The 23,392-nt window shown below is 51.5% G+C and overlaps 1 protein-coding gene across 4 annotated transcripts in view; it reads left to right on the top strand.

Moving 5' to 3' along the window:
* Positions 1-23,130, top strand: part of SLC44A2 (solute carrier family 44 member 2 (CTL2 blood group)) — a 28,127-nt gene extending 4,997 nt beyond the window's left edge. The window contains exons 1-22 of one of the 4 annotated variants that reach the window (XM_079915556.1): positions 8,630-8,841; positions 9,312-9,360; positions 12,545-12,618; positions 12,742-12,826; positions 13,404-13,488; positions 13,686-13,796; positions 13,876-13,936; positions 14,024-14,147; positions 14,267-14,350; positions 14,444-14,556; positions 16,158-16,289; positions 16,394-16,493; positions 16,578-16,670; positions 16,847-16,931; positions 17,542-17,804; positions 17,890-17,984; positions 18,537-18,640; positions 18,746-18,819; positions 18,908-18,978; positions 19,143-19,231; positions 20,893-20,977; positions 21,439-21,838. In XM_079915556.1, the coding sequence (XP_079771682.1) occupies positions 8,805-8,841; positions 9,312-9,360; positions 12,545-12,618; positions 12,742-12,826; positions 13,404-13,488; positions 13,686-13,796; positions 13,876-13,936; positions 14,024-14,147; positions 14,267-14,350; positions 14,444-14,556; positions 16,158-16,289; positions 16,394-16,493; positions 16,578-16,670; positions 16,847-16,931; positions 17,542-17,804; positions 17,890-17,984; positions 18,537-18,640; positions 18,746-18,819; positions 18,908-18,978; positions 19,143-19,231; positions 20,893-20,977; positions 21,439-21,563 (2,139 nt within the window). In that variant the 5' untranslated portion in view covers positions 8,630-8,804 and the 3' untranslated portion in view covers positions 21,564-21,838. The other 3 variants (XM_079915558.1, XM_079915559.1, XM_079915557.1) reach the window with 3 other exon arrangements.
* Positions 23,131-23,392: the final 262 nt, after the last annotated feature.

Below are 23,392 nucleotides of genomic sequence, written 5' to 3'. Positions count from 1 at the left end.
TCCTAGACCCTGGAGATCCAGCACTTGTCAAGCTGAAATTGTAGAAAGGAACCCAGACAAGATACTAAGATGAATGGGGAAAATTCTCACAATGTCAGAGAAGGTGCTCTGGAGAAAAGTTTAGCAGGAAGGAGGGATAGGAGTGATCTATAGGGCCTGGAAGCACGGTTTAAAATTTCAGACAGGATCAGAGAAGGTCATCCTGAGGTGACCAGAGGAGTGAGAGAGGGAGCTGTACAGAATGTTTCAGGCAGTGGGCAAGGCATGTGCAAAGGCCCTGGGGCTGGAGCGTGTCTGGTGTGTTTGAGGAGCAGCCAAGAGGCGCGTGTGGCTGGAGTGGGGAGATCAAGGGGGTAGAATGGGAGGAGGTGGGGGCAGAGAGGGGATGGGCAGAGTGTACAGGGCTTTGTGGGTCATGGGAGGACTTGGGCTTCTGCTCTTTTTTTTTTTTTGGCCGTGCCACGTGGCTTACAGAATCTTAGTTCCCCCACCAGGGATTGAACCTGGGCAGTGAAAGCGCGGAGTCCTAACCACTGGATCACTGGACTGCCAGGGAATTCCCTGGGCTTCTGTTCTGAGAGAGGTGGGAGTCATTGAGTTCTGAGCAGAGGAGGAACCTAGCCTGGCTCAGGGGTTCACAGGTACCCCCTGGCCTTTCTGGGGTACAATGGCAGAAGCCAGGAAACCAGACCAGAGGTGATAGCACTAGTCAAGGGACATGAATCGCCTTCTAGCAAGGGGCTAAATAAATGAACACATCTACAAAAAAGTTAAGCAGAGTTCTGACTCTCAGCCAGGTTCTGGAACCCAGGATTGGCTCCGTTCCAGTCCCAGCTCCATTCTTCTAGCTCTGTACTAGCAGAGACCTTTAGTATCCCTGAACCTTTCATATCTGTACCTTTTGCATATCTGAGCCTCAATTTCTCCATCCAGAAAATGGGGTTAATGACAGTATCAGCTCCCTCTCGGGGCTGCCTCAAGGGTTCAGTGAACTCGTGTGGGTATAGCACTTAGCTCAGAGATGGGTCTACAGTAAATGCTTAGTTAATCGGAGTTATTCACAGAACACACATTTCAAGAGCATGGTATAGATAACCAACAAGGAACTCTGCTCAATACTGTGTAATAACCTAAATGGGAAAAGGATTTGAAAAAGAATAGATAGGTGTATATGTATAATGGAATCATTCCGCTGTACACCTGAAACTAACACAACATTGTTAATCAACTATACTCCAATATAAAATAAAAATTGAGAGAATTCCCTGGCAGTCCAGCGGTTAGGACTCTGTGCTTTCGCTGCCAAGGGAGGGCCTGGGTTCGATCCCTGGTCAGGGAACTAAGATCCCACGAGCCTCGCAGTGCGACCAAAAACAATTGAAAAAATTTTTGGAAAAAAAAAAAAAAGAGAGCATGGTGTCAGGACCAGAGTTCAAAATCTCAGCTCCTGCCGGCTGTGTGATTTCAGACAAGTCACAAAGCATCTCTGTGCCTCCATTTCTTCATTGTGCCATCCGTCCTCAGAGCTTCATTGAAAGGATAAAATGGATTCCTAGAAGGAAATAAGTGCTTTGGTGCCCGGCACACAGCAGGTGCTCTATCTTTGGTCCTATCATGGTGGCCAGTAGAATCACTTCTAGCTTTCCTACCCCAACCTTTTGTCAAAGGGATTTTTCTGGGCAGCTGGGATGCCTATTACCCAGGCAGAGATTTCTGGGAAGGCAATGGTGAGCTGGCCTGGCTGCATGGGCGAGGCCCTTGGCTGTTGTAGGCTTTGGGGACTTGGCCTGTATCCAGAAGCCTCAGGCTGGGTGGCACTTGATGTCCTGGCACGAGCATCGTGACTGGGTAGCCTGTATCTGTTTCCTTATCTCCTACACCCACTGAACCGGGTGGGCCGGCCGTCGTACTCAGCAAGGCTGGGACCCAACGGCCGCCTCCCCTCCCCGATCCTGGTCTAACGGTCCGACTTTCCCATGCCTTCTCCTCCACCACTGTCACATCTTTAGCTCTGCCTCTGCCAGTATCTGCCCACAAAAGGCCTGGGTTGGAGCTGGAGGGACCTTGGTTTGATTCAGAGCTCCATCCCTCACCAGCTATGTGGTCTGAGCACGTGGCCTCAGTTTGCCCCCTCTGTCAAATGGTACCGTGCTCCTGGTTAGCATTTCTTTTTTCTTATTTTTTTGTTTTCTTTTGGCCGTGCCGTGGCTTGCGGGATTTTAGTTCCCTGACCAGGGATCAAACCTGAGCCCTCGGCAGTGAAAGCGAGTCCCAACCACTGGACCACCAGGGAATTCCCCTGGTTACCATTCCTTAAAGCCTTGTACCCCAGACCTGTGCTAAGTGCTTTTTGAGCACCAAGCCCTGGCAACAGCTACCAGTAAATGCAAGGATGAGTCCCATTCTCCACACAGGAAAACGTTAGCCTGGAGAGGGAAAGGGCTTGTCCATTTCCCCACCCACATTACCGGGAATGGATGACATGCCTTTACCTCTGCCGGTTGTTATAAGCAGAGCACATGAAACATGCTGGCACAGACTTGGGCTCAACACGTGTGGGTTGATGGCTTAGAGACCAGGGGGCAGCGAACTTCTGTAAAGGGCCAGAGAGCCCATATTTTCACATACAATCTATGCCTGCTACTCGAGTCTGCCATAGACCACAGACAACAGGAAAGCAAGCAGCCATCAACAATATGAAAACGGGGACTTCCCTGGTGGTGCAGTGGTTAAGAATCCGCCTGCCCATGCAGGGGACACGGGTTCGAGCCCTGGTCTGAGAAGATCAAACAAACCACGGAGCAACTAGACCCGTGCGCCACAACTATTGAGCCTGCTCTCTAGAGCCCGCGAGCCACAATTACTGAGCCCTCGTGCCACAGCTACTGAAGCCCGCGTGCTTAGAGCCCGTGCTCTGCAACAAGAGAAGCCACCGCAATGAGAAGCACGTGCACGGCAATGAAGAGTAGCCCCCACTTGCCACAATTAGAGAAAGCCCGGGCACAGCAACGAAGACCCAATGCAGCCAAAAATAAACAAAATAAATTTATTTAAAAAAAAAAACAATATGCAAACGAATGAGCTTGTGCTTGTGCCAAGCAAACTTGATTTATAGCCACTGACATTTGAGTTTCACATGACAAAATAGTCTTCCTTTGATGTTTTTCAGCCACTTAATGGAAAGACCATTCCTAGTGCTGAGCCATATGAAAGCATGGTGGATGGATTTGCCCCACGGGACGGATGGTTTGTCAACCCCTGGCCTAAATGGTTAAGACACCGTGGTAGGGACTTCCCTGGCTGTCCAGTGGTTAAGACTTCACCTTCCAGTGCAGGGGGTGTGGGTTCGATCCCTGGTTGGGGAGCTAAGATCCCACATGCTTTGCAGCCAGAAAACCAAAACATAAAACAGAAGCAATATTGTAACAAGTTCAATAAAGACTTTAAAAATGGTCCACGTCAAAAGAAAAAAAAAATCTTAAAAAAAAAAGACACTGTGGTAGGCAGGATAATGGTCCCCCCAAAAGACGTCCACGTCCTAGTTCCTGGAACCTATGAATATGTTACCATACACGCATAAGGCACTTTGCAGATGGGACTAAATTTAGGATCATGAGATGGGGAGATTATTCTGGATTATCCAGGTGGCCCCAAGGACAAGGGTCCTTATAAAGAAAAGAGGGGAACTTCCCTGGCTGTCCAGTGGTTAAGTCTCTGCGCTTCCACTGCAGGGGGCGTGTGTTCGATCCTTGGTCAGGGAACTAAGATCCTGCATGCCACGCGGTGTGGCCACAAAGAAGAAAAGAGGGAGGCAGGGGAGTCAGAGGAGAAGATGTAGCAATGGAAGCAGATGTGGGCTTAATGAGAATGCTGGCTTTGAGGATGGAGGAGGAGGCCACGAGCCGAGGAATGAGGGAGGCTTCTAGAAGCTGGAATAGGCAAGGAAACGCAGCCGGCCAGCACCCTGATTTTAGCATAGTGAGATTCACTTTGGACATCTGATCTCTAGAACCATAAGATAATAAATTTGTGTTTTGAACCACCAAGTTGGTGTTAATTACTTACAGCAGCCATAGAAAACACTAACTCAGGAGCTGGGTGGCCCAGCTCTGTTGCTCACCATCTTTGTGGCCACCAGCATGTGTTTCTCTCTGGGCCTCAGTTTCTGCATCTGTCAAATGGGGGTAATGATGGGGTCAACCTCACAAAGTTGCTATAAGGGTGAGCTGAGGTAAACCATGTAACGTTTTAGAAAAGTGCCTGGCACGCAGTAAAGGGGTCAGAAATATGGAGGCACTGGGGCATTCCACTGTTATTATTTTGCAGCATTTTTGCAAAGATTCAGCAAGTTTCCATCCTCAGGCTCAATTATCAAACCATTAGTATTTGCCTTGCCCCTCCCTCCGTCCCCACTTGGCTAATGTTAAAATGAGAGTTAATGGAACCCATCAGATGACAGTACCTTGTTCCCTCTTGTATTTCCTGAGCCACCCACAAGGCAATGCCCTGAGCCAAGGCTACACCAGGTGCCTCTCTGCTTCTTTAGTTCCATCTCAAAGAGGGATAACTCAAGTTCACACAGGAAGGCCATAGCCCCTCTGTCCCATCCACGGCCACCAGTTTCCCTGAGAGCTGTCTGAGACTTCCCCATGTGTCTTCCCCTCCCCAGCACGGCCTCATCATGCTCCTGTTCAGACACCCTCAGTGGCTTCCACTAATTCATCAAAACTGGAGTAGGGACTGACCACTTGTTGCTTGGTGACTGGGGGAGCCGCTTCCTCTCCGTGAGCCTCGGTTTCCTCCGCTGTAAAATTGATGTGTTTTGGCTGCACCGTGCGGCTTGTGGGATCTTAGATCCCCGACCAGGGATTGAACCTGGGCCCTCGGCAGTGAGAGCGCTGAGTCCTAACCACTGGACCGCCAGGCAATTCCCTAAAATGGGTTGTTGATAGGATCACCCGTATTGTAAAGAGCTCTGCGCCAGTGTCTGAAAGATATTCCTTGGTTCTTAACCGCTGGACTGCCAGGGAAGTCCCAGCCCCAGCTGTTCTTATCTGATAGTTCCCACTGCCAGTTTGGCTGACATAAGAAACTTCCGGCACTCCTTTCTCTCTTCCCCCACCCACCTTACCTGTCTCACCTGCTATCAGATGGTAGAAATATGCTCTTGTGTTTTCCCATCCTACTTGTCATAGTTTTGAGTTTTATATTTTTGCATGATTAATCCATGTGGAATTTGTTTTGCTATGTGGTGGGAGTGGAGTTAACTTTATCTTCTTCCAAATGAGCAGTCAAGGCTACTGACTGATTTATCCTTTCCCTGCCAACTGGAAATTCCACTTTTATCATGTATTCAATTCTTATATGTATAAAATTCGAAAATTAATTTTTTAAATACGTGCACCCGGAAAACTCAAAGCTGCATTTTTATTTTCAGTTTTAGCTGTATTATACATGGATTATATATCGTGGTTATTCATTTAACAAACTCTGACTGAGTGCCTGTCTTGTGCCAGATGCTATGCTGGGTGCTGGGGACAAAGTTATGAACAAAACAGACATAAATCCCTGCCCTTGTGCAGCAAACAGACATGGGGGCAGACAATAGTCAATGTGCAAATGAGTCAGAAACAAAATAAAATAGGGTAACAGGAGAGAAGGGGGAAAGGGTGCTGTTTTATTTTATTTTTTTAAATTATTTATTTTATTTATTTTTATTTTTGCCTGCACTGGGTCTTCACTGCTGTGCGCAGGCTTTCTCTAGTTGCGGCGAGCGGGGGCTACTCTTTGTTGTGGTGCGCGGGCTTCTTATTGTGGTGGCTTCTCTCGTTGCCGAGCACGGGCTCCAGGCTCGCGGGCTCAGTACTTGTAGCTCGTGGGCTCAGTAGATGTGGCACGTGGGCTCTAGAGCACAGGCTCAGTAGTTGTAGCGCACGGGCTTAGTTGCTCCACAGCATGTGGGATCTTCCCAGACCAGGGCTCGAGCCCGTGTCCCCTTCATTGGCAGGAGGATTCTTAACCTCTTCCCCTCAAGGGTGCTGTTTTAGACAGGGTGGTCAGAGAAAGCCTCTCTGAGGAGGTGATGTTTGAGCTTGAAGGAGGTGGAGCCAAATGGCTGTCTCAGGGAAGAGCTTTCTGGGGAGAGGGAACAGCCAGAGCAAATGTCCTGAGGTGAGACTGTGTCTGGTGAGTTTATAGTCTAATCAGGGGGGACATGGGCCGGTGGTGGCCTGGGTGAGGGCAAGTCCACCATCCTCCTGGGCAACAGATGCCCATTGAAGGAGACCCAGCCCAACCTCCCCCGATTTTTTTGCTGGAATATTTTGGGGGTTGAAATTCAAAAAGGAAAAAAATATATATATGCATCATTCTTTTCTCAAAAAATTTAAAAAATTTTCCACGTTAAAACAGTCGCTATACTAGTGTTTGTCCCCTATTTAGAAGTAGACGGTTAGATGGCAAATAGAATTTCTTGACATTTTATGAAGCCCTCATGGTCAAAACCTTTAATAAATGTGAAAAAGTTTAAAAAACAGTATACAGTGTAACCAGTATAACCTACAGTATAACCAGGGTGCCAGTGAGGCTGGAACAGAGCAAGGAAAGGGGAGAGTGGGAGGCATGAAGGCAGGGAGGAGGGGATAGGGCAGAGCAGGCAGGGCCTTGTGGGAATGGTGAGGAATTGGGCTTATGGGAGCCATAGAGGGTTCAGGGCAGAGGAGGGAGTGCCCTGACTCGGGTGTCCACAGGCTCCTCTGGCCCCTGTGGGGGAGTGGACAGTGGGGGACAAGTGTGGGAGCTGAGAGACCAGGGTGGAGGCACCTGCGCTGTCCAGGCAGGAGACGACAGCCGTGTGACAAGGGTGGGAGTCAAACAGGGGGTGAGGGTGGTTGGATCCTGAATAGATTCTGAAGGCAAAGCTGATGTGAAGCAAAGAGAGACGTGTCCCAGGTTTCCAGCCTGAGCACTCAGGAGGACAGAGCAGCTTGGGGGACAATGGGGGCTCGATGTGGTCATGCTGAGTGGGAGGTGCCCATGAGACCCCCGTGTAGGGTGCTGGGGGGCAGGTGTCACAGGGTCGTGCTGCTCAGGAGCGAGGCCCTCCCCAGGGACCCATATTTGAGCATCATCAGGGCGGAGCTGGTGGCTGAAGGCCGGAGTTTGCAAGAGTGTCCCCAGGGGACCTAGCGTATCTGGGAAGAGAGAGGCTGTGGCCTGGGCACTGCTTGCACTGGGCAGGGTGGGACCAGCCAGCCTTTGGGCTGGCAGGGACTGTGGCAACTACAGGGCTACTTTGGGAGGCCTGGTCACCCAAGGGCATGGCCTGGAGCCTTGGGCCTCGCCTGTTTGCTGAAGCCTGTGGGCCAGGGGGTAGGTGGGGCCTCCACAGCTAGAAGCCACTGCGGGGGTGGTGTGACATTTCTCTAGGCACAAGCTGAGTTGGTGACCAGAGTCCCATCAGGGGGTGCCTGACTCTGAGGCAGCAGGTACGATTATTGAGCACCAACTGTTCTCTTATAACCCCACGCTGGCTGTATGCTTCACACTGGATATCTCTTCCTGCTGACTACACCCTGACGCCGACTGTATCATGCCATGTCACCTGTAGAGCTGGTTGTACTGTGAAGTATACAACTGGCCCCAAGGGCTGTTGGGAGATGCAGTTTGAACAGGCACATGATCAAGAGAGTATACAGCTGGCGCAGGGGTGGATGGTTGGTGTAGGGGGTGTAGCCAGCTGACTGGGAATGCTATGCTGACTGTGTACCCTCACACCAGCTGTATAACTCCCCGCTGACTGTATACCTCCCACCAGCTGTATACCGCTACCCCTACTGTACACCCCACACTGATTAAACACCCCAAATTGTATACCTCCATGTGGGCCATATACCCCATGCTGGCAGTACCCCCATACCTACTGTATACATCCATATCAGCTGAGTATACTTACACTGACAATATACTGCGTCCATGCCAACTGTATACTTCTTGGTATCCCATGCCTGGTCTTTGTCTGGTTTTGGTTTTATGCTTTAGACCCATTTCACAGTTGAGGAAGCTGAGGCTCAGAGAAGGTAAGGCCCTGGCCTGGGGGCTGTCAGTCCTAATTTGGCAGTTTTCCAGAGACAGGGATGTGGCTTTTTATATGGACTGTCCCAATATTTAACTGTTGGCATTTACTTTTTAAAAAAATGCATCCACGGGTTGGAGAGTTTTCAGCCCAAATACTCTGTCATTGGTTGTTCGGGTTAAGCCAGCTGCCCGTTTTGCTGTGCCTGGCTAGACACTGACCTCCCTATGCCTCAGTTTCCATACCTGGAGAATGGGACAGTAATTAGGCTCTTTCCAGGGTTGAGAGATGTTCTAGGGCGGTGTCGCCTGGTTGGGGGCAGGGGGCTAGCCCAGGCCGCAGGGTGAAGCCACAGGGTGAAGCCACAGAATGAAGCCACAGAGTTCCCCGAGTGGGGGCTGGGCGGCGGTGGGGGGGTGCGGAGAGGGCTAAATTGGGCTGCGGGTGAGTGACGGGAGCAGCTGCCGCCCCGCCCGGTCCTCTCCTCTCTCCCTCTCTCCTCCCTCCCTCTCTCCCTCCCTCCGTTCCGTTCCGTGGTCCAGTCCGTCTGAGGCAGCAGCTCTGCTAGGGCCGGTCTGACCGGTTTGGGCCGCCCCGCCTGGCTCTGCTGGGAGGGGCCGCCGTCCGTCGGTCCCTCGGTCCCTCCCTCGGGACTCCTGCGCGTCTGGACCCGAGGGCAGAGAGGGAGCGCGAGCCGTCAGTGGGCCGTCGGGGCAGGGCGCCCGCAGGGATGGGGGGCGAGCGGCAGCATTACTACGGGAAGCACGGTAGGCAGTGCCCCGCTCCCGCGCCCGGGCCTGGCAACTTGGAGGGGAGGGGGCAGCGGGAGGACCCGGGATGGGGGGACGAGGGGGGAGCGGAATTGCAGATCTCGACCTGTACCCCCCCAACCCCCCATCGTCACCTGGCAGCACCCTTCACCCCAACAACCACCCAGAGGTCCCTCCAAACTCCCTCATCCGAAGGGTCTGTCCTCGCAGCCTCCCCAGGACTCCTGTGAGAACCATCTCCAGATCCCACCTTGGACTCTCCCCTCTCCACCGGGCTCGCTGGTAGCCTTTTTTCCAGCCCCCTCCCAGTGAGTGGTCGTCAGGTGATAAATCGGGCTGTTCACAGAAAATCCTCAGGATCTCTGAATCTTACTTCTCCGTGGCCAAGACACCCCTAGGAACATCTGGGGAAGGGTGGTCTGCCACCCTCATCTTGAATCACTCAGCTCAATCTTGCTGAATTTCAGGAACACCACAGAAGTATGACCCCACCTTCAAAGGACCCATTTACAACAGGTAAGCCGTCTGGGTTCCTGAGAGGGGAGGGGTCTCTACTAACACTGCCTCCACCCCTGTTTCTTTACACACCTCCGCATTTGTACTCCAACAACCTGGTGATAAATATTTGCAACTTAACGATAAAAGAACTTAAAAGAATGATAAAAGAACGATAAAGGAATTTCCTTAATATACAAAGTCTTTACAAATGAATTTTTAAAATTCAGGCAAAAGACTGGAACAGATCATTTACAGAACAAGAAATACTGTAAACAGTGGAGTTATGGAGAAATGCTCAAACTCACTGGAAAGTAAAGGAATGTAATTTAAAACAGTAACCAAACAGAATTTCCCCATCACAGATTGGCAGAGGCTAAAAAGATTGACACACTAGGGTATACAGAAGTAGAAATATAATGTTGTACACATGAAACTTACATAATGTTATAAATCAATGTTACCTCAATTTTAAAAAGATTGACACATATTCTGCTCTGAAACTAATTGATACAGTGTTTTTTGAAGGGAATTTGGAAATATGACTTTTTCTTTTTTTTTGATGTACAGCTGTTTGTTCCAGAGATTAAAATTCTATGAAAAAAATTCTCCCAGTACACCGTGCATAGATGGGCAAAATTGTATGATAATGCTGCCTTTTTGAAAATGGCAAAAACCAACAATCTGAGTTGCATCTCTTGGCACTAGTTAGATACATTACAGTGCATCCTTAGGTTATTTTATTACACAGCTGTTAAAATGTACAAGAGCCTTTATAAATAGTCACTTGGATCCCTCTCAATATGTTAGTGAAAAAAACAAGACACAAATAGTGGGTGTATCATAATCATACTTGAGTTAACCAAAAAAGTTTTTTTGGAAAACATTTGTACCAGTGACTAAAGAACTCACTAGAAATCATTAAAACAGGTTACTCCTGGAGAGGAGGGTTATGTGGGAGACAGTTCTTGGTTATGTACATTCCTGTGTGGTTTAAATTTTATCATGTTCGTATTTAATCTTATGATAATAGTTTAATTTTTTCTTTTTAGTAAGTGCTAACATGGTTGGTGAAACTTATGGGTTTTTGTTTTCGTTTTTTCTTCCAGTTTTATTGAGATATAATTGATATACAGTACTGAATAAGTTTAAGGTGTACAGCATAATGATTTTTTAATTTAAAAAAATTTTTTTTAATTTTTGACCGCGTTGGGTCTGTGTTGCTGTGTGCGGACTTTCTCTAGTTCCCTCGAGCGGGGGCTACTCTTCGTTGTGGCAGGCGGGCTTCTCATTGCGAGGGCTTCTCTTGTGGAGCACGGGCTCTAGGCGCGCAGGCTTCAGTAGTTGTGGCATGTGGGCTCCGTAGTTGTGGCTCGCGGGCTCTAGAACGCAGGCTCAGTAGTCGTGGCGCACGGGCTTACTTGCTCCGCAGCATGTGGGATCTTCCCAGAGCGGGGCTTGAACCTGTGTCCCTGCATTGGCAGGCAGATTCTCAACCACTGCGCCACCAGGGAAGCCCCAGCCTAATGATTTGATTTACATATATCATGAAATGATTACCACAAAAAGTTTAGTGAACATCCATGATCTCATATAGATATGAAAGAAAAGAAGAAGAAAAAATAACTTTTCCTTGTGATGAGAACTCTTAAAATTTCCTCTCTAAACAACTTTCACATATATCATACAACATTATATTTACCGTGTGTACATTACATCATTTATTTACCTTATAATTGGAAGTTTGTACCTTTTGAATACCTTCATCCAATGCCCCCTTCCACTCCCCAACTGCCACCTCTGGTAGCCACAAATCTGATATCTTTTTCTATGAGTTAGTTTGTTTTTTTTTTTTACATCTTTATTGGAGTATAATTGCTTTACAATGGTGTGTTAGTTTCTGCTTTATAACAAAGTGAATCAGTTATACATATATTCCCATATCTCTTCCCAGTTAGTTTGTTTTTGAAGTATAATTGACCTACATCACTATGTTAGTTCCTGGTGCACAGCATAGTGATTCAGTATTTCTATGCATTACAAACTGATCACCACAAAATAGCTTCATTTTTAAAAAACATTAATATGCTATGCTGGTAAGGATGTAGGGAAATGGGCACTTAACCAAAAGAGAGCTGAACATTGCTGCAACCTGCTTTGAGGACAGTGTAGCATGAGGTATTAAAACTTATTTTTTAGTTTTTTTATTGAGTTATAATTAATATACAATTTTATATTAGTTTCAGGTGTGCAACATAGTAATTTGATATTTTTATACATCATGAAATGATCACTGCAATCAGACCAGTTACCACCCATCACCATACAAAGTTGTTACAATATACTTTTTAAAAATATTTATTTATTTGGTTGTGCTAGGTCTTAGTTATGGCAGGTGGGCTCCTTAGTTGCAGCTCGTCAGCTCCGTAGTTGCAGCATGTGGGCTCCTTAGTTGTGGCTCCAGGGCTCCTTAGTTGTGGCATGCAAACTCTTAGTTGTGGCATGCATGTGAGATCTAGTTTCCTGACCAGGGATCGAACCCGGGGCCCCTGTATTGGGAGCATGGAGTCTTATCCACTGCACCACAAGGGAAGTCCCCAAAGTTGTTACAGTATTACTGACTGTATTCCCTATGTGTATATTACATCCCTATGACTTACTTATTTTGTAGTTGGAAGTTTGTACCTCTTAATCCCCTCTACCTGTTTCGTCCATCCCCCACCCACCCCTAGTCTGACAACTGCCAGTTTGTTCTCTGCATCTATGAGTCTCTTTCTGTTTGTTGATTCATTTGTTTCATTTTTTTAGATTCCACATATAAGTGAAAGCATACGTTATTTGTTTCTCCATCTGACTTATTTCACGTAGCAGAATATCCTCCAGATCTATTCCCTGCTGCCGCGAATGGCAAGATTTCATCCTTTATGGGGGGCTGAGTAATATTCTCTTGTATACATGTACACGCCATCTTTATCCATTGATCTAGGGATGGCACTTAGGTTGCTTCCATATCTTGGCTTTTGTAAATAGTGCTGCAATGAAAGGTATTAATATTTAAAACGCACGTGCCCTTCGGCACAGCATGGGTACCACTCAGGAACATGTGTCCAAATAACACATACCTATATATGTGTACAAGGCAGGATGGGTCCATGATATCCAGGGCACCAGTACTCCCACCCTGACACGGTCTCTTGCTCCCCAGAGGCTGCACAGACGTCATTTGCTGTGTGTTCCTCCTCCTGGCCATTGTGGGCTATGTGGCTGTAGGCATCATAGGTGAGCAAAGGAGGGGATGGGATTGGGGTTCCAGGGTGGAAGGGCAAGCCATCGCCTCTGGGGCAGAAGTGGGGCTGGTGCTAAGGAGTGGCAGCCCCTCGGCATCTCTGGATCCCTCCACAGCTTGGACTCACGGGGACCCTCGAAAAGTGATCTACCCCACTGATAGCCGAGGCGAGTTCTGCGGGCAGAAGGGCACGAAAAATGAGTGAGTCTGGCTCCTTGGGGCCTGCTGGGTCTGGGGAGGAGTGTGCGGGAGAGCTTCATGAGCACTGGGGAGAAGGTTCTAGGCTTTCCTCGCCTCCATCCATCCACTAGTCCAGTCAACAAGTATTTATAAAACTCCCGCCATCCCCAGCCTCTGTTCTAGGCCTTGGGGACACAGCACTAAATGAGACATTCAAAGTCTTGTCCTCTGGTGGCCCACATTTTAGGGGAGAGACAGAGAGGAGACAGTCCCAGATCTGATGTCCGCAGGTGATGAATAGGTGAGGTAAAAGAGCAAGTTCAATCCACGCTGTGCCATTCCCTGGCTGTGTGACCTACGGCAAGTGTCTCAACCTCTCTGGGTCTCATTTTCCTTATCTCTGAAATGGGGATCATGACAGTCCCACTCTCATGGGGCTGTTGTGATGGTTAGATGAGCCAGCACATGTCCAGTGCTTAGAAGAGCACCTGGCATGGAGTTGCTGCTGCTGTGGTTATTATTGTTGTTTTCGTTAAGATAGTCTATATAGGCTGATTGAGAAGTCTTGACAGTTTCCATCTCCCTTCCCCAACCCCAGGAACAAACCCTTCCTGTTTTATTTCAACATTGTGAAGTGTGCCAGCCCCCTGGTCCTGCTGGAATTCCAGTGTCCCACCCCCCAGGTAACTTGTCCCCTCCCCACCTCTTTCCTGTCCCCCACTTCCACCATCAGGTCCTTTTTCCCTCTGTAGCGGCAGCTTCTCTCCCAGCCCTTTCTCTCTTCCTGGTGAATAGGGGGAAGGGGGTGGGACCTCTGTCTTGAGAGGCGATCAGGTGTCTGTCCAGACCCCTCTCAAACCCTGCCTCCTGCCCCCCCAAGATCTGCGTGGAGAAATGTCCTGACCGTTACCTCACCTACCTGAACGCTCACAGATCCCAGGACTTTGAGTACTACAAGCAGTTCTGTGTGCCCGGCTTCCAGAACAACAAGGTAAGCAGGTAACTGCCCAGGTGGGGGCAGGTCGAGAGTGCTGGCCCGCAGGATTGACCCCCTCCCTGTCTCTTGGCAGGGTGTGGCTGAGGTCCTCCGAGATGGCGACTGCCCCGCCGTCCTCACCCCCAGCAAACCCCGTGAGTCTGGGGTCCCATGAGCTTGGGAGGGGCATGGGGAGGTTTCAGGGGCTCAGCCTGACTGGTCCTATCCTCTGCTCTGTGCAGTGGCCCAGCGGTGCTTCCCAGACATCCACAGCCACAAGGGGGTCCTCATGGTGGGCAACGAGACAACCTATGAGGATGGGCATGGCTTTCGGAAAAACATCACAGAGCTGGTGGAAGGCGCCAAGTGAGGACTGTGACCCACCATGCTGACATCACATTTTCCTGGGTGGGACAGGGTATCCCCTGGGGCTGGCCCAATCAGGGAGCGGGGTCCGACCTAAAGCCTTGTCTGCCTTCCCCCAGGAAGGCCAATGGAGTCCTGGAGGCCCGGCAGCTGGCCATGAGGATATTTGAAGATTATACAGTCTCCTGGTACTGGATTATCATGTAAGTTGAGAGGGAAGGTAGCCCTCATTGGGCTGCCCTGTCTGAGACCGGTGAAGGGGTGGGGTCCGCTCATGCACCCATTTTATCCCCCAGAGGCCTGGTCATCGCCATGGTATTGAGCCTCCTGTTCATCGTCCTGCTCCGCTTCTTGGCTGGCATTATGGTCTGGGTGATGATTGTCATGGTGATTTTGGTCCTAGGCTACGGTATGTCTCTCCCTCCCTGTGTCCTCCCCTCCCCACAATCGGCAAAATGCCTATGCCCTTTGAGCTGTCATCGGCCTATCAAGGATCTTCTGTCCCTGGCGGTCCGGTGGTTAGGACTTGGCGCTTCCACTGATGGGGCCTGGGTTTGATCCCTGGTTGGAGAACTAAGATCCTCCAAGCCGTGTGGCACAGCCGAAAAAAAACGAAACAAAACTTCTCCTGAGCCATCCGACATCCTCCATCTTTTATTTGGAATATTTGTGAAGATATTCATCTCAACATGGTTTATGAGAGCAGGTACTTGGAAACAACCATTACATCATAATCTTCCCAAGCAGGACTGGATCTGTATTTCATCGACAGTAAATGCATTCTAAATTATACCATTTTGCACAGTGGCTAGGGCCACATGCTCTGGCACCAGAAAGCCCAGGGTTCAAATGCTGGCTCTGCCACTTCCTTGCTCTGTGACCTTGGGCAAGTGACTCCACCTCCCCGTGCCTCAATTTCCTTCTCTATAAATTGGGGATAATTAGTATTTACTAGTTAGGAGACTTAATGAGAAGAAGACAGTCTGCGGATGAGATGCGGGAGGGCCTGAGGCCTGTGGAACTCAGAGGCAGTGCTCAGAAGCCAATGCTTCACGTTCTGTTGATTCACTGAAACTTTCCAAGAGGAAAGATGCTGGATGTGCAGCCTACACTGGAGACACAGATGTTAAAATATTCATTTAAAAAAAAATTTTTTTTTTTTTTTTTTTTTTTTTGGCCATGCCGCGCAGCACGTGGGATCTTAGTTCCCCGACCAGGGATTGAACCCATGCCTCCTGCAGTGGAAGTGTGGAGTCCTAACCAGGGGACTGCCAGGGAAGTCCCAAAATATTCGTTAATAGTCGTTTCTAGCTGGGTGCTGGCCGTTTTGGTGACTAGCTTTTTGTACTTTATCTGTACTTTGTAATTTTCTTCTACCAGAGCTAAGGGGAATGGTGAAAATCGCTAATGCTACCCCACTGGGCGTTAGCACCCGTGTCCTCCCTCCCCACCCATGAATCAGTGTTCCAGGATGGCAGAGGGGTCAGGAAAGCCTCAGGCCACACAGCATCCTGACTTCTATTCACTCATTCATTCATCCATCATGTACTGAATGGCTGCTATGTTCTGGGCAGTCTTCTAGGTCCTGGGCTTACAGCAGTGAATAAAACAGGACAAATCCTTACTCTTGTGGAGCTTATATTCCAGAGAGGATGGGCAAGATGGGCAAGAAACAAACCAGAAAACCTCTGGGATGTCAAAGCTGTGAAGGGGGATAAGAAATTGGAATGTAAGAGGGTATGATTCTAAATGGGGGAAGAGATCCCAGAAGGTCTCATGAGAAGGTGACATTTGAGCAGGGACTAGAGGATGTGAAGATCCAGTTGGGGGGAGACTGAACCAGGCAGCAGGAACAGCAGGTAAAGGCCCTGAGGCAGCAGCAAGCGATGGCAGCCCCTCTCAGCCTTGGTGTTTGTTTCTGTTAAATGGGTGTGGTTGTACATGCTTTGTAATGTTGCGGGAGCCCTCGGAGGGCTGAGGTCAGTCGTAGCACGGTGGTTCCCCACGCAGGAATATTTCATTGCTACATGGAGTACGCTCGACTGCGTGGCGAGGCCGGCTCTGACATCTCCCTGGTGGACCTTGGCTTCCAGACGGACCTCCGCGTGTACCTGCACTTGCGGCAGACCTGGATGGCCTTCAGTGAGTCCCAGCTCCCCATTCAGTGAGGCCTGGGTGGGAGTGGGGAGCCCAGGCAGGTGGCAGACTTGATCACTCTCCCCCCCCCCCCCCCCCCCACCGCGCAGTGATCATTCTGAGCATCCTCGAGGTTATTATCATCTTACTGCTCATCTTTCTACGGAAGAGAATTCTCATCGCCATTGCACTCATTAAAGAAGCCAGCAGGTGGGTGCCGGGGTGCCAGGGGGTCAGGCTGGGGTGGTCCCAGGGCTGTTCGGGCCTTGATGTCTGTGTTTCTACTCCTCCCAGGGCTGTGGGATACGTGATGTGCTCCTTGCTGTACCCGCTGGTCACCTTCTTCCTGCTGTGCCTTTGCATCGCCTACTGGGCTAGCACCGCTATGTATCCACCGTCAGACCCCGATCTCCGACCCCGGGGCTGGGGGCTAAGTGCCACACTTGCCTGGAGGTGACCTACATCCTGGGGGCAGAGCCTGAACCTGGTGTGGGAATGGATTCTTTTCCACATGCCCCTGTGGTCCCTAATCCCAGACGTTGGGTTCCTTAATGAGCCTCTAGCTTTCTGTCCACTTCCAACGAAGCTGTCTATAAGATCTTCAATGACACCGCTTGCTCAGTTGCTGGGAAAACGTGCAACCCTGAGGTGGGTGTCCGGAAGTGGCGGGGTGGCTCTTTCCCTAGCAGCCCACAGTTGATCTGAAGGCCTCTCATCCCCACTTGGGGACCATTCCGCAAACATTTGGTGCCTGCCGTATGTCCTGTGCCAGATGTGGGTGGCATGGAGAGGAAGAGATCCAGCCTGGCACCTACTCCCCCCCACGCACTAAGTGCTGATCTACCCACCTTCCCCCACCCCTTGACTTCATTTCCTGCCCCGACACCCCTCTCTTAACCCAGTGGTGGTCAGTTCTCCCTTTAGAGCCCCATCTTGCCTTTCACAAGCCCCTAACCTGCCTTCCATGGTCCTCATACTGATCTCTGCCACTTGTGATCTGTCCACATGGCCACTCCATTGATCCCCAAGATAGCTTATCCCGCCTCTCTGACACCCATTGGGATGATGATCCCTAATCTTGTTTCTAGAAGGCCTTTTGAAAGCCCCTATCCTAACCCCCCAATTCCTTGACTTAACTCTGTTCCCCATGACTCCTGTCCCATCTCGTGGTCTACCTGACAGGTCTGACCTGATGCCCAGAGCCCACTCTGAACCCCTAGCCCCTATGATGTGACCAGGCTCTGCGTCCCTCCCACAGACCTTCCTCTCCTCCAATGAATCCCGCCTGTGCCCTGGAGCCCACTGCCAGTTCGCCTTCTACGGTGGTGAGTCGACTTACCACCGGGCCCTGCTGGGCCTGCAGATCTTCAATGCTTTCATGTTCTTCTGGCTGGCCAACTTCGTGCTGGCGCTGGGCCAGGTCACGCTAGCTGGCGCCTTCGCCTCCTACTACTGGGCCCTGAACAAGCCGGATGACCTGCCTGCCTTCCCACTCTTCTCTGCCTTCGGCCGGGCGCTCAGGTGGGGCCCAAGGTGGGCTGGGGGTAGGGGTGAGTTGGAGTGGAAGAGGCCTGGCTGGACCACTGACCACTCCCTCGGCCCAAAGGTATCACACAGGCTCTCTGGCCTTCGGCTCCCTCATTCTGGCCATCGTGCAGATCATCCGAGTGATACTCGAGTACTTGGATCAGCGCCTGAAAGGTATGGCCCACAGATGGTTGGCAGTAACTCCCGAGGTGGGGGGGGGTGGCTGAGGGGCAGCTTAGGATTGGTTCTTGTGGGGGGGTGGGGCTAAGGTGGTAGGACAGAGATTGGTTTCTGCCTATGGTGGGGAAAGGGTGGGGATGAGGGTCTTGAGTGATTGGTTCCTGTGATGGAGGGGGTGGCTGAAAGAGCCCACTGGGTGTTCTTACTGCTGAGGGGGTGGGAACAAGAGGACTGGGCCACCATTGGTTCCTGACGAGAGGGTTGGGCTGGGATTGGTTGTACTTTGGGGTGGAGCCAAGGAGGCATCAAGGATTGGCTTCTGCCCTGGAGGCGGGGCCAGGATAGCAGTGTGGGTTGTCGCCGCTTATTGTCTTGGAGGCTGGGCCTGAGGTCCTGGATCAAGTCTCCTCTCCCCATCTCTTTGAGAAGGTGGGCTCTAAGGGTCCTGGACTATGGCAAGTGTGTGTAACAAGGAGATAGGGGGCTCCTACCAGGCCGAGTGGGGTCTCCTTTCACCCACCTCTGCATCTCTCCCTCATCTACCAGCTGCGGAGAACAAGTTTGCAAAGTTCCTCATGACCTGTCTCAAATGCTGCTTCTGGTGCCTGGAGAAATTCATCAGATTCCTCAACAGGAATGCCTACATCATGGTGAGTAAGCCTGGGACCAGGCACTAACCCACCAGCTCCTGCTGGGTGGAGGAGCCCTCATTCCCCACCCACTGGGCCTGATCCGTCCCTCCCACCTCCCTCCAGATTGCCATCTACGGCACCAACTTCTGCACCTCAGCCAGAAACGCCTTCTTCCTCCTCATGAGAAACATCATCAGGTCTGGGAAAACACTGTCCTCTGGCCACCTCCCTCCTCCCCCAGGCCCTGAGCCAGCACTCATGCCTGTTTCCTACTGTCCCCGGCAGGGTGGCTGTCCTGGACAAAGTTACCGACTTCCTCTTCCTGTTGGGCAAACTTCTGATTGTGGGTAGTGTGGGTGAGTGCTGTCCAGCTGCGGGAGCCTGTTGGGGGCCGCTTGTGAGCTGCTGTCGGGCCCCCACGTCTTCTCTGATAACTGTCTTCTTCTCTGGGGTCTTCTTGAGGGGAGCTATTTCCTTTATCCAGGACCCTCAACCATCCCGGTTTCCTCCCCCTCTCCAGGGATCCTGGCTTTCTTCTTCTTCACCCACCGAATCAGGATCGTGCAGGACACAGCACCACCCCTCAATTATTACTGGGTCCCTATACTGGTATGAACTTTTGGGGACAGACAGGGGTTGGGGAGAAGATGTTGGGACTTGCCTAGCTTCCTTTGACTAGACAGATGTGGATGGGGCTCAGAAGAAGGGAGTTGTTAATTCAGGACACAAACATTAAGTACCGACCACGTTCCAGGCATGACCTGTAAAGGCCTTACAGTTTGGGACTTCCCTGGCGGTCCAGCAGTTAGGACTCCGCTTTTCCACTGCAGGGGGCACGGGTTCGATCCCTGGTCGGGGAACTAAGATCCCACATGCCGTGCAGCCAAAAAAAAAGAAAAAGTCCTTACAGTTTAGGAGTAAATCGACATTAACCAATGATGCTCCGCATTGGATGCACGCTTGCAGACTTGTGTGTGCCACAGGGCAGAATTACAGGGAACCAATTGTTAGAGCTTGTGGTGGAGGATGTGGGCAGGTGTGGGAGTCCAGGGGGCTTCCCCGTGGAAGTGATGTCACACCTAAGATCTGAAGAAGATGCAGGCAACATCCAGGCAGAGGGAACAAGTACGGAAGCCCTGAGGCAGGACTATGCCAGGAACAGTGAGCAAATCAGTGTGGCTGGTGTGGAGGGAGTGAAGTGGCCAGGAGGTGGAGATAAGGGCAGGGAGGTGATGGGGCCATGGAGGGATTAGGTCATCACCCTAAGAGCAGTACAGTATCTGAGTGCAGGCCTTGGAGCCCAGTGACCTCGATTTTTTTTTTTGAATTTTATTTTATTTATTTTTTATACAGCAGGTTCTTATTAGTTATCTATTTTATACACATTAGTGTATATATGTGACCTCGATTTGTATCTTAGTTCTTTATTTGCTAGTTCTGAGTGACTCTGGGCAAGTTATGTAATCTCTCTGAAGTCTGCTCACTTCAGTCAATAAATGCTTATCAGGTACCTACCAAGGCCCCGTGAGTTTCCAGATTGCTGGGGATATAGTTATTTTTAAATTAACAAAAAAATTTTAAATTATTTATATTTTTGGCCACATCTCGTGCCATGCGGGATCTTAGTTCCACGACCAGGGATCAAACCCACATCCCCTGCAGTGGAAGTGCAGAGTCTTAACCACTAGACTACCAGGGAAGTCCTAACTGGGGATATAGTTATAAACGGGATAGACACAGTCTAGTAGGGTTGTGAGCATTAAACCTGTCTTGCCCTGAAGATGCATAAAATTGCAGCCAGAGGAAGGCCTAAGAGGAGGGGCTTTTTTTTTTTTTTGGCTGCACTGGGTCTTTGTTGCTGCGCGCAGGCTTTCTCTAGTTGCGGCAAGTGGGGGCTACTCTTCGTTGTGGTGCGCGGGCTTCTCACTGCGGTGGCTTCTCTTGTTGCGGAGCACGGGCTCTAGGGCGCGCAGGCTTCAGTAGTTGTGGCATGCGGGCTCAGTAGTTGTGGTGCGTGGGCTCAGCTGCTCCGCGGCATGTGGGATCTTCCCGGACCAGGGATCGAACCTGTGTCCACTGCATCGACAGGCAGATTCTTAACTACTGCACCGACAGGCAGATTCTTAACCACTGCACCACCGGGGAGGTCCGGAGGAGGGGCTTATCAGCAGGGAAATGCCATAACCCCAGCTGGGGAGGGACGTGGTGGTGAGTGGGGGGTTGCCCTGAGCAGGAGCTGGGGTGGAAACAGCTTGTCTCTCCTCGCCTAGACGGTGATTGTTGGCTCCTACCTGATTGCCCACGGCTTCTTCAGCGTCTACGGCATGTGTGTGGACACACTATTCCTCTGTTTCTGTGAGTAACCCCTCATCCCCACCCTTCCTGGGCCCTGACTCCCTCCTCCCCTCTGGGCAGAACGTCTCCCTCCGATGGGGGTACACGTGCCAACCCAGTGCCCGCAGCCTCCCCTAGGGCCTGGCTGTCCCTCGTCGCAGGGCCCTGGCGCGCCCCCTCTCAGCTTCCCCCTGCGCTCAGAGCTTCTCCATCCTGTTGTCCCCTGGTCCAGGCTGCAACTAGAACACTGTGCCCCTGGGCCCTCAGCTTCGGAGTTTCCGGCTTCGTTGCGGCGGGGCGGGTGGGATCGGTGGCTGCTACTAACTCCGGTCTCTCCATCTGTCTGTGTTTTTTTGTTTTGTTTTCTCTTTCTCTTCCTCTCCTCCATGCCTGCTGGCTTCCCTGTTCTTCCCTGCCTCCCTCTTTCCCTCCCTTCCTGACCACCCCCATTCCCCCCCTGCTGGTTCCTGGGGGGAGCCCAGGTGAGGACCTGGAAAGGAATGACGGCTCTCAGGAGCGACCCTACTTCATGTCGCCCCAGCTGAGAGACATCCTGTTGAAGGAGAGTGCGGAGGAGGAGGGGAAGCGGGGCGAAGTCGAGGAGTAGAGAGGGAGGCTGGCTTGGAGGCCACGCAGGCCTCCTTGTTTCCTCCCTGTAGATCGGGGGTGCACGCGGGGCTTCCTGGCCTGGGAGTGGGGAGCATGTGTGTGGGTGTGTGGGTGTGTGTGTGTGTCGAGTTCCCAGCCTGCTCCAGTCCGCCCCCTCCAGTCCCAGCATGTCTTGCTTCCTAACCCTCTGAGGCTCCTCTGTGGCCCCTGTCCGCCCACCCTGTCCCCTAAGGCCCCTGCCCGTGGGCTCCCCTCATGCCACCTGCTCTGGGGCCTCTCTCTCCGCAGTGGAGGACCTGGAGAGGAACGATGGCACCGCTGAGAGGCCTTACTTCATGTCTCTCACCCTCAAGAAGCTTTTGAACAAGACCAACAAGAAGCCGGTGGAGTCTTAAAGGCCCCGCCCTCCTACCCCTCCCCGGAAGTCTCACAATGGGTGCTTGGCAGCTGGGTCAGAACCCCCAGCCCATCGGGCTGACCTGAAGTCCTATCACTGCCGCCCCCTTCCTGCCCCTCCCCATCATCCAGTTACCACCAGTTTCCGGGAACCTGGAGGATTTGTGGGATCTCCTCCCTATGCCAAGGGCCAGTCCGCGTTTTCACGGCCGCCCCCCACCCCCCAAAAAAACTGTGCGATGAGTCTCTCCAGCCCCCACTGGCCCGGATGAGAAGCCCAGCGAGGCTTCTTGACGTCTGACATGCAAGGGCCCTCTGCGGGCTGCCCTCCGCTTCCCGTCCCCCTCTTATGACAGGACAGTGTCTGTGTCTGCAGCAGCGGTGGCCACAGGAAGTCCACTTTTCACTTGTGTCTGCTCTGACCAGGATGCCAGGACCCGTCTCTGGGGCTGAACAACTGGTTACCGACTGCTGCAGGCATTTATTATTATTTTTTTAACCTGGACATGCGTTAAAGGTTCTGTTAGCTTTTTTTCTGTCATCACGGCTGAGATGGGGCCACTGAGGAATGCTTTCCGATGTCCCCTCCTCGGGTAGGGTTGGGGTGGGGGTGGGGGTGTGCCAGGTAGGGGTGTCTCCTGGCACAGAAGGCAGGCTGTCCGGGGAGGGAGGCTGGGATCAAGCTGGTGTGGAACAGGGGGGAGGAGGTCGCTAATAGCGGCTTAATGGAAACCGGCTGGCTGGCAGGTTGGGCCGAATCCCGCCGCCCCCCGCCGCCCTTCTCTGCCAGTTATTGACACAGCTCTCTTTGTAAGAGAGAAAAGAAACTGAATCCACCCAAGGGATGATTTCAGAGGAAGTGGGGAGATGGGCAGATGCCCTGGGCAAATGGGGGGACCCCTCCCCCCGCCCAGTCACCTCCCCTTGAGGATCCTTTTGCCAAATTTGTTGAACTCGGGGGGGAACGGGTGTGCTGGTTCCCCCTTCGCCATATCCCAAGCCCCCCACCCCACCCCACCCCCGCTCAATCCAATCCAGGATCCCAATCCGGGATCTGGAGAAATCCCAGCCTGGGGTTTCTGTCTCCAGTGCCTGCCGCCCCCTCCCCCGTTCTGTCCGTACAGCCCTACTTGTAACTGCATTCCAACCACTAATAAAGTGCCTATTGTACAGAGCCGGAGCCTGGAGTGTTTGTGGGGGGAGTGGGAGGCTGGTAGGGGGAACCCCAGCTTCAACCTCCCTGGGATCCTCTGATCTGGGGCTACTCTCCCCAGGGAGAAGGAGGGAGGGCAGGAAGCCTCTGTCTGCTGGCCTCCGCCTGAATTCCACCATGCGGGCGGCTCAGGTTTCTCCTGAACAAATAGCCCTTATTAGGCTCCGATCCTCAGACTGCAGAAGGTGGCAGTGACCTGCCTACCTCCTCATCACACA

Source organism: Stenella coeruleoalba (assembly GCF_951394435.1).
Source record: "Stenella coeruleoalba genome assembly, chromosome: 3".
Taxonomy (NCBI): Eukaryota; Metazoa; Chordata; class Mammalia; order Artiodactyla; family Delphinidae; genus Stenella; species Stenella coeruleoalba.
Note: the sequence above shows the minus strand (reverse complement) of the source record. Positions and strands in the feature narration are given on the sequence as shown.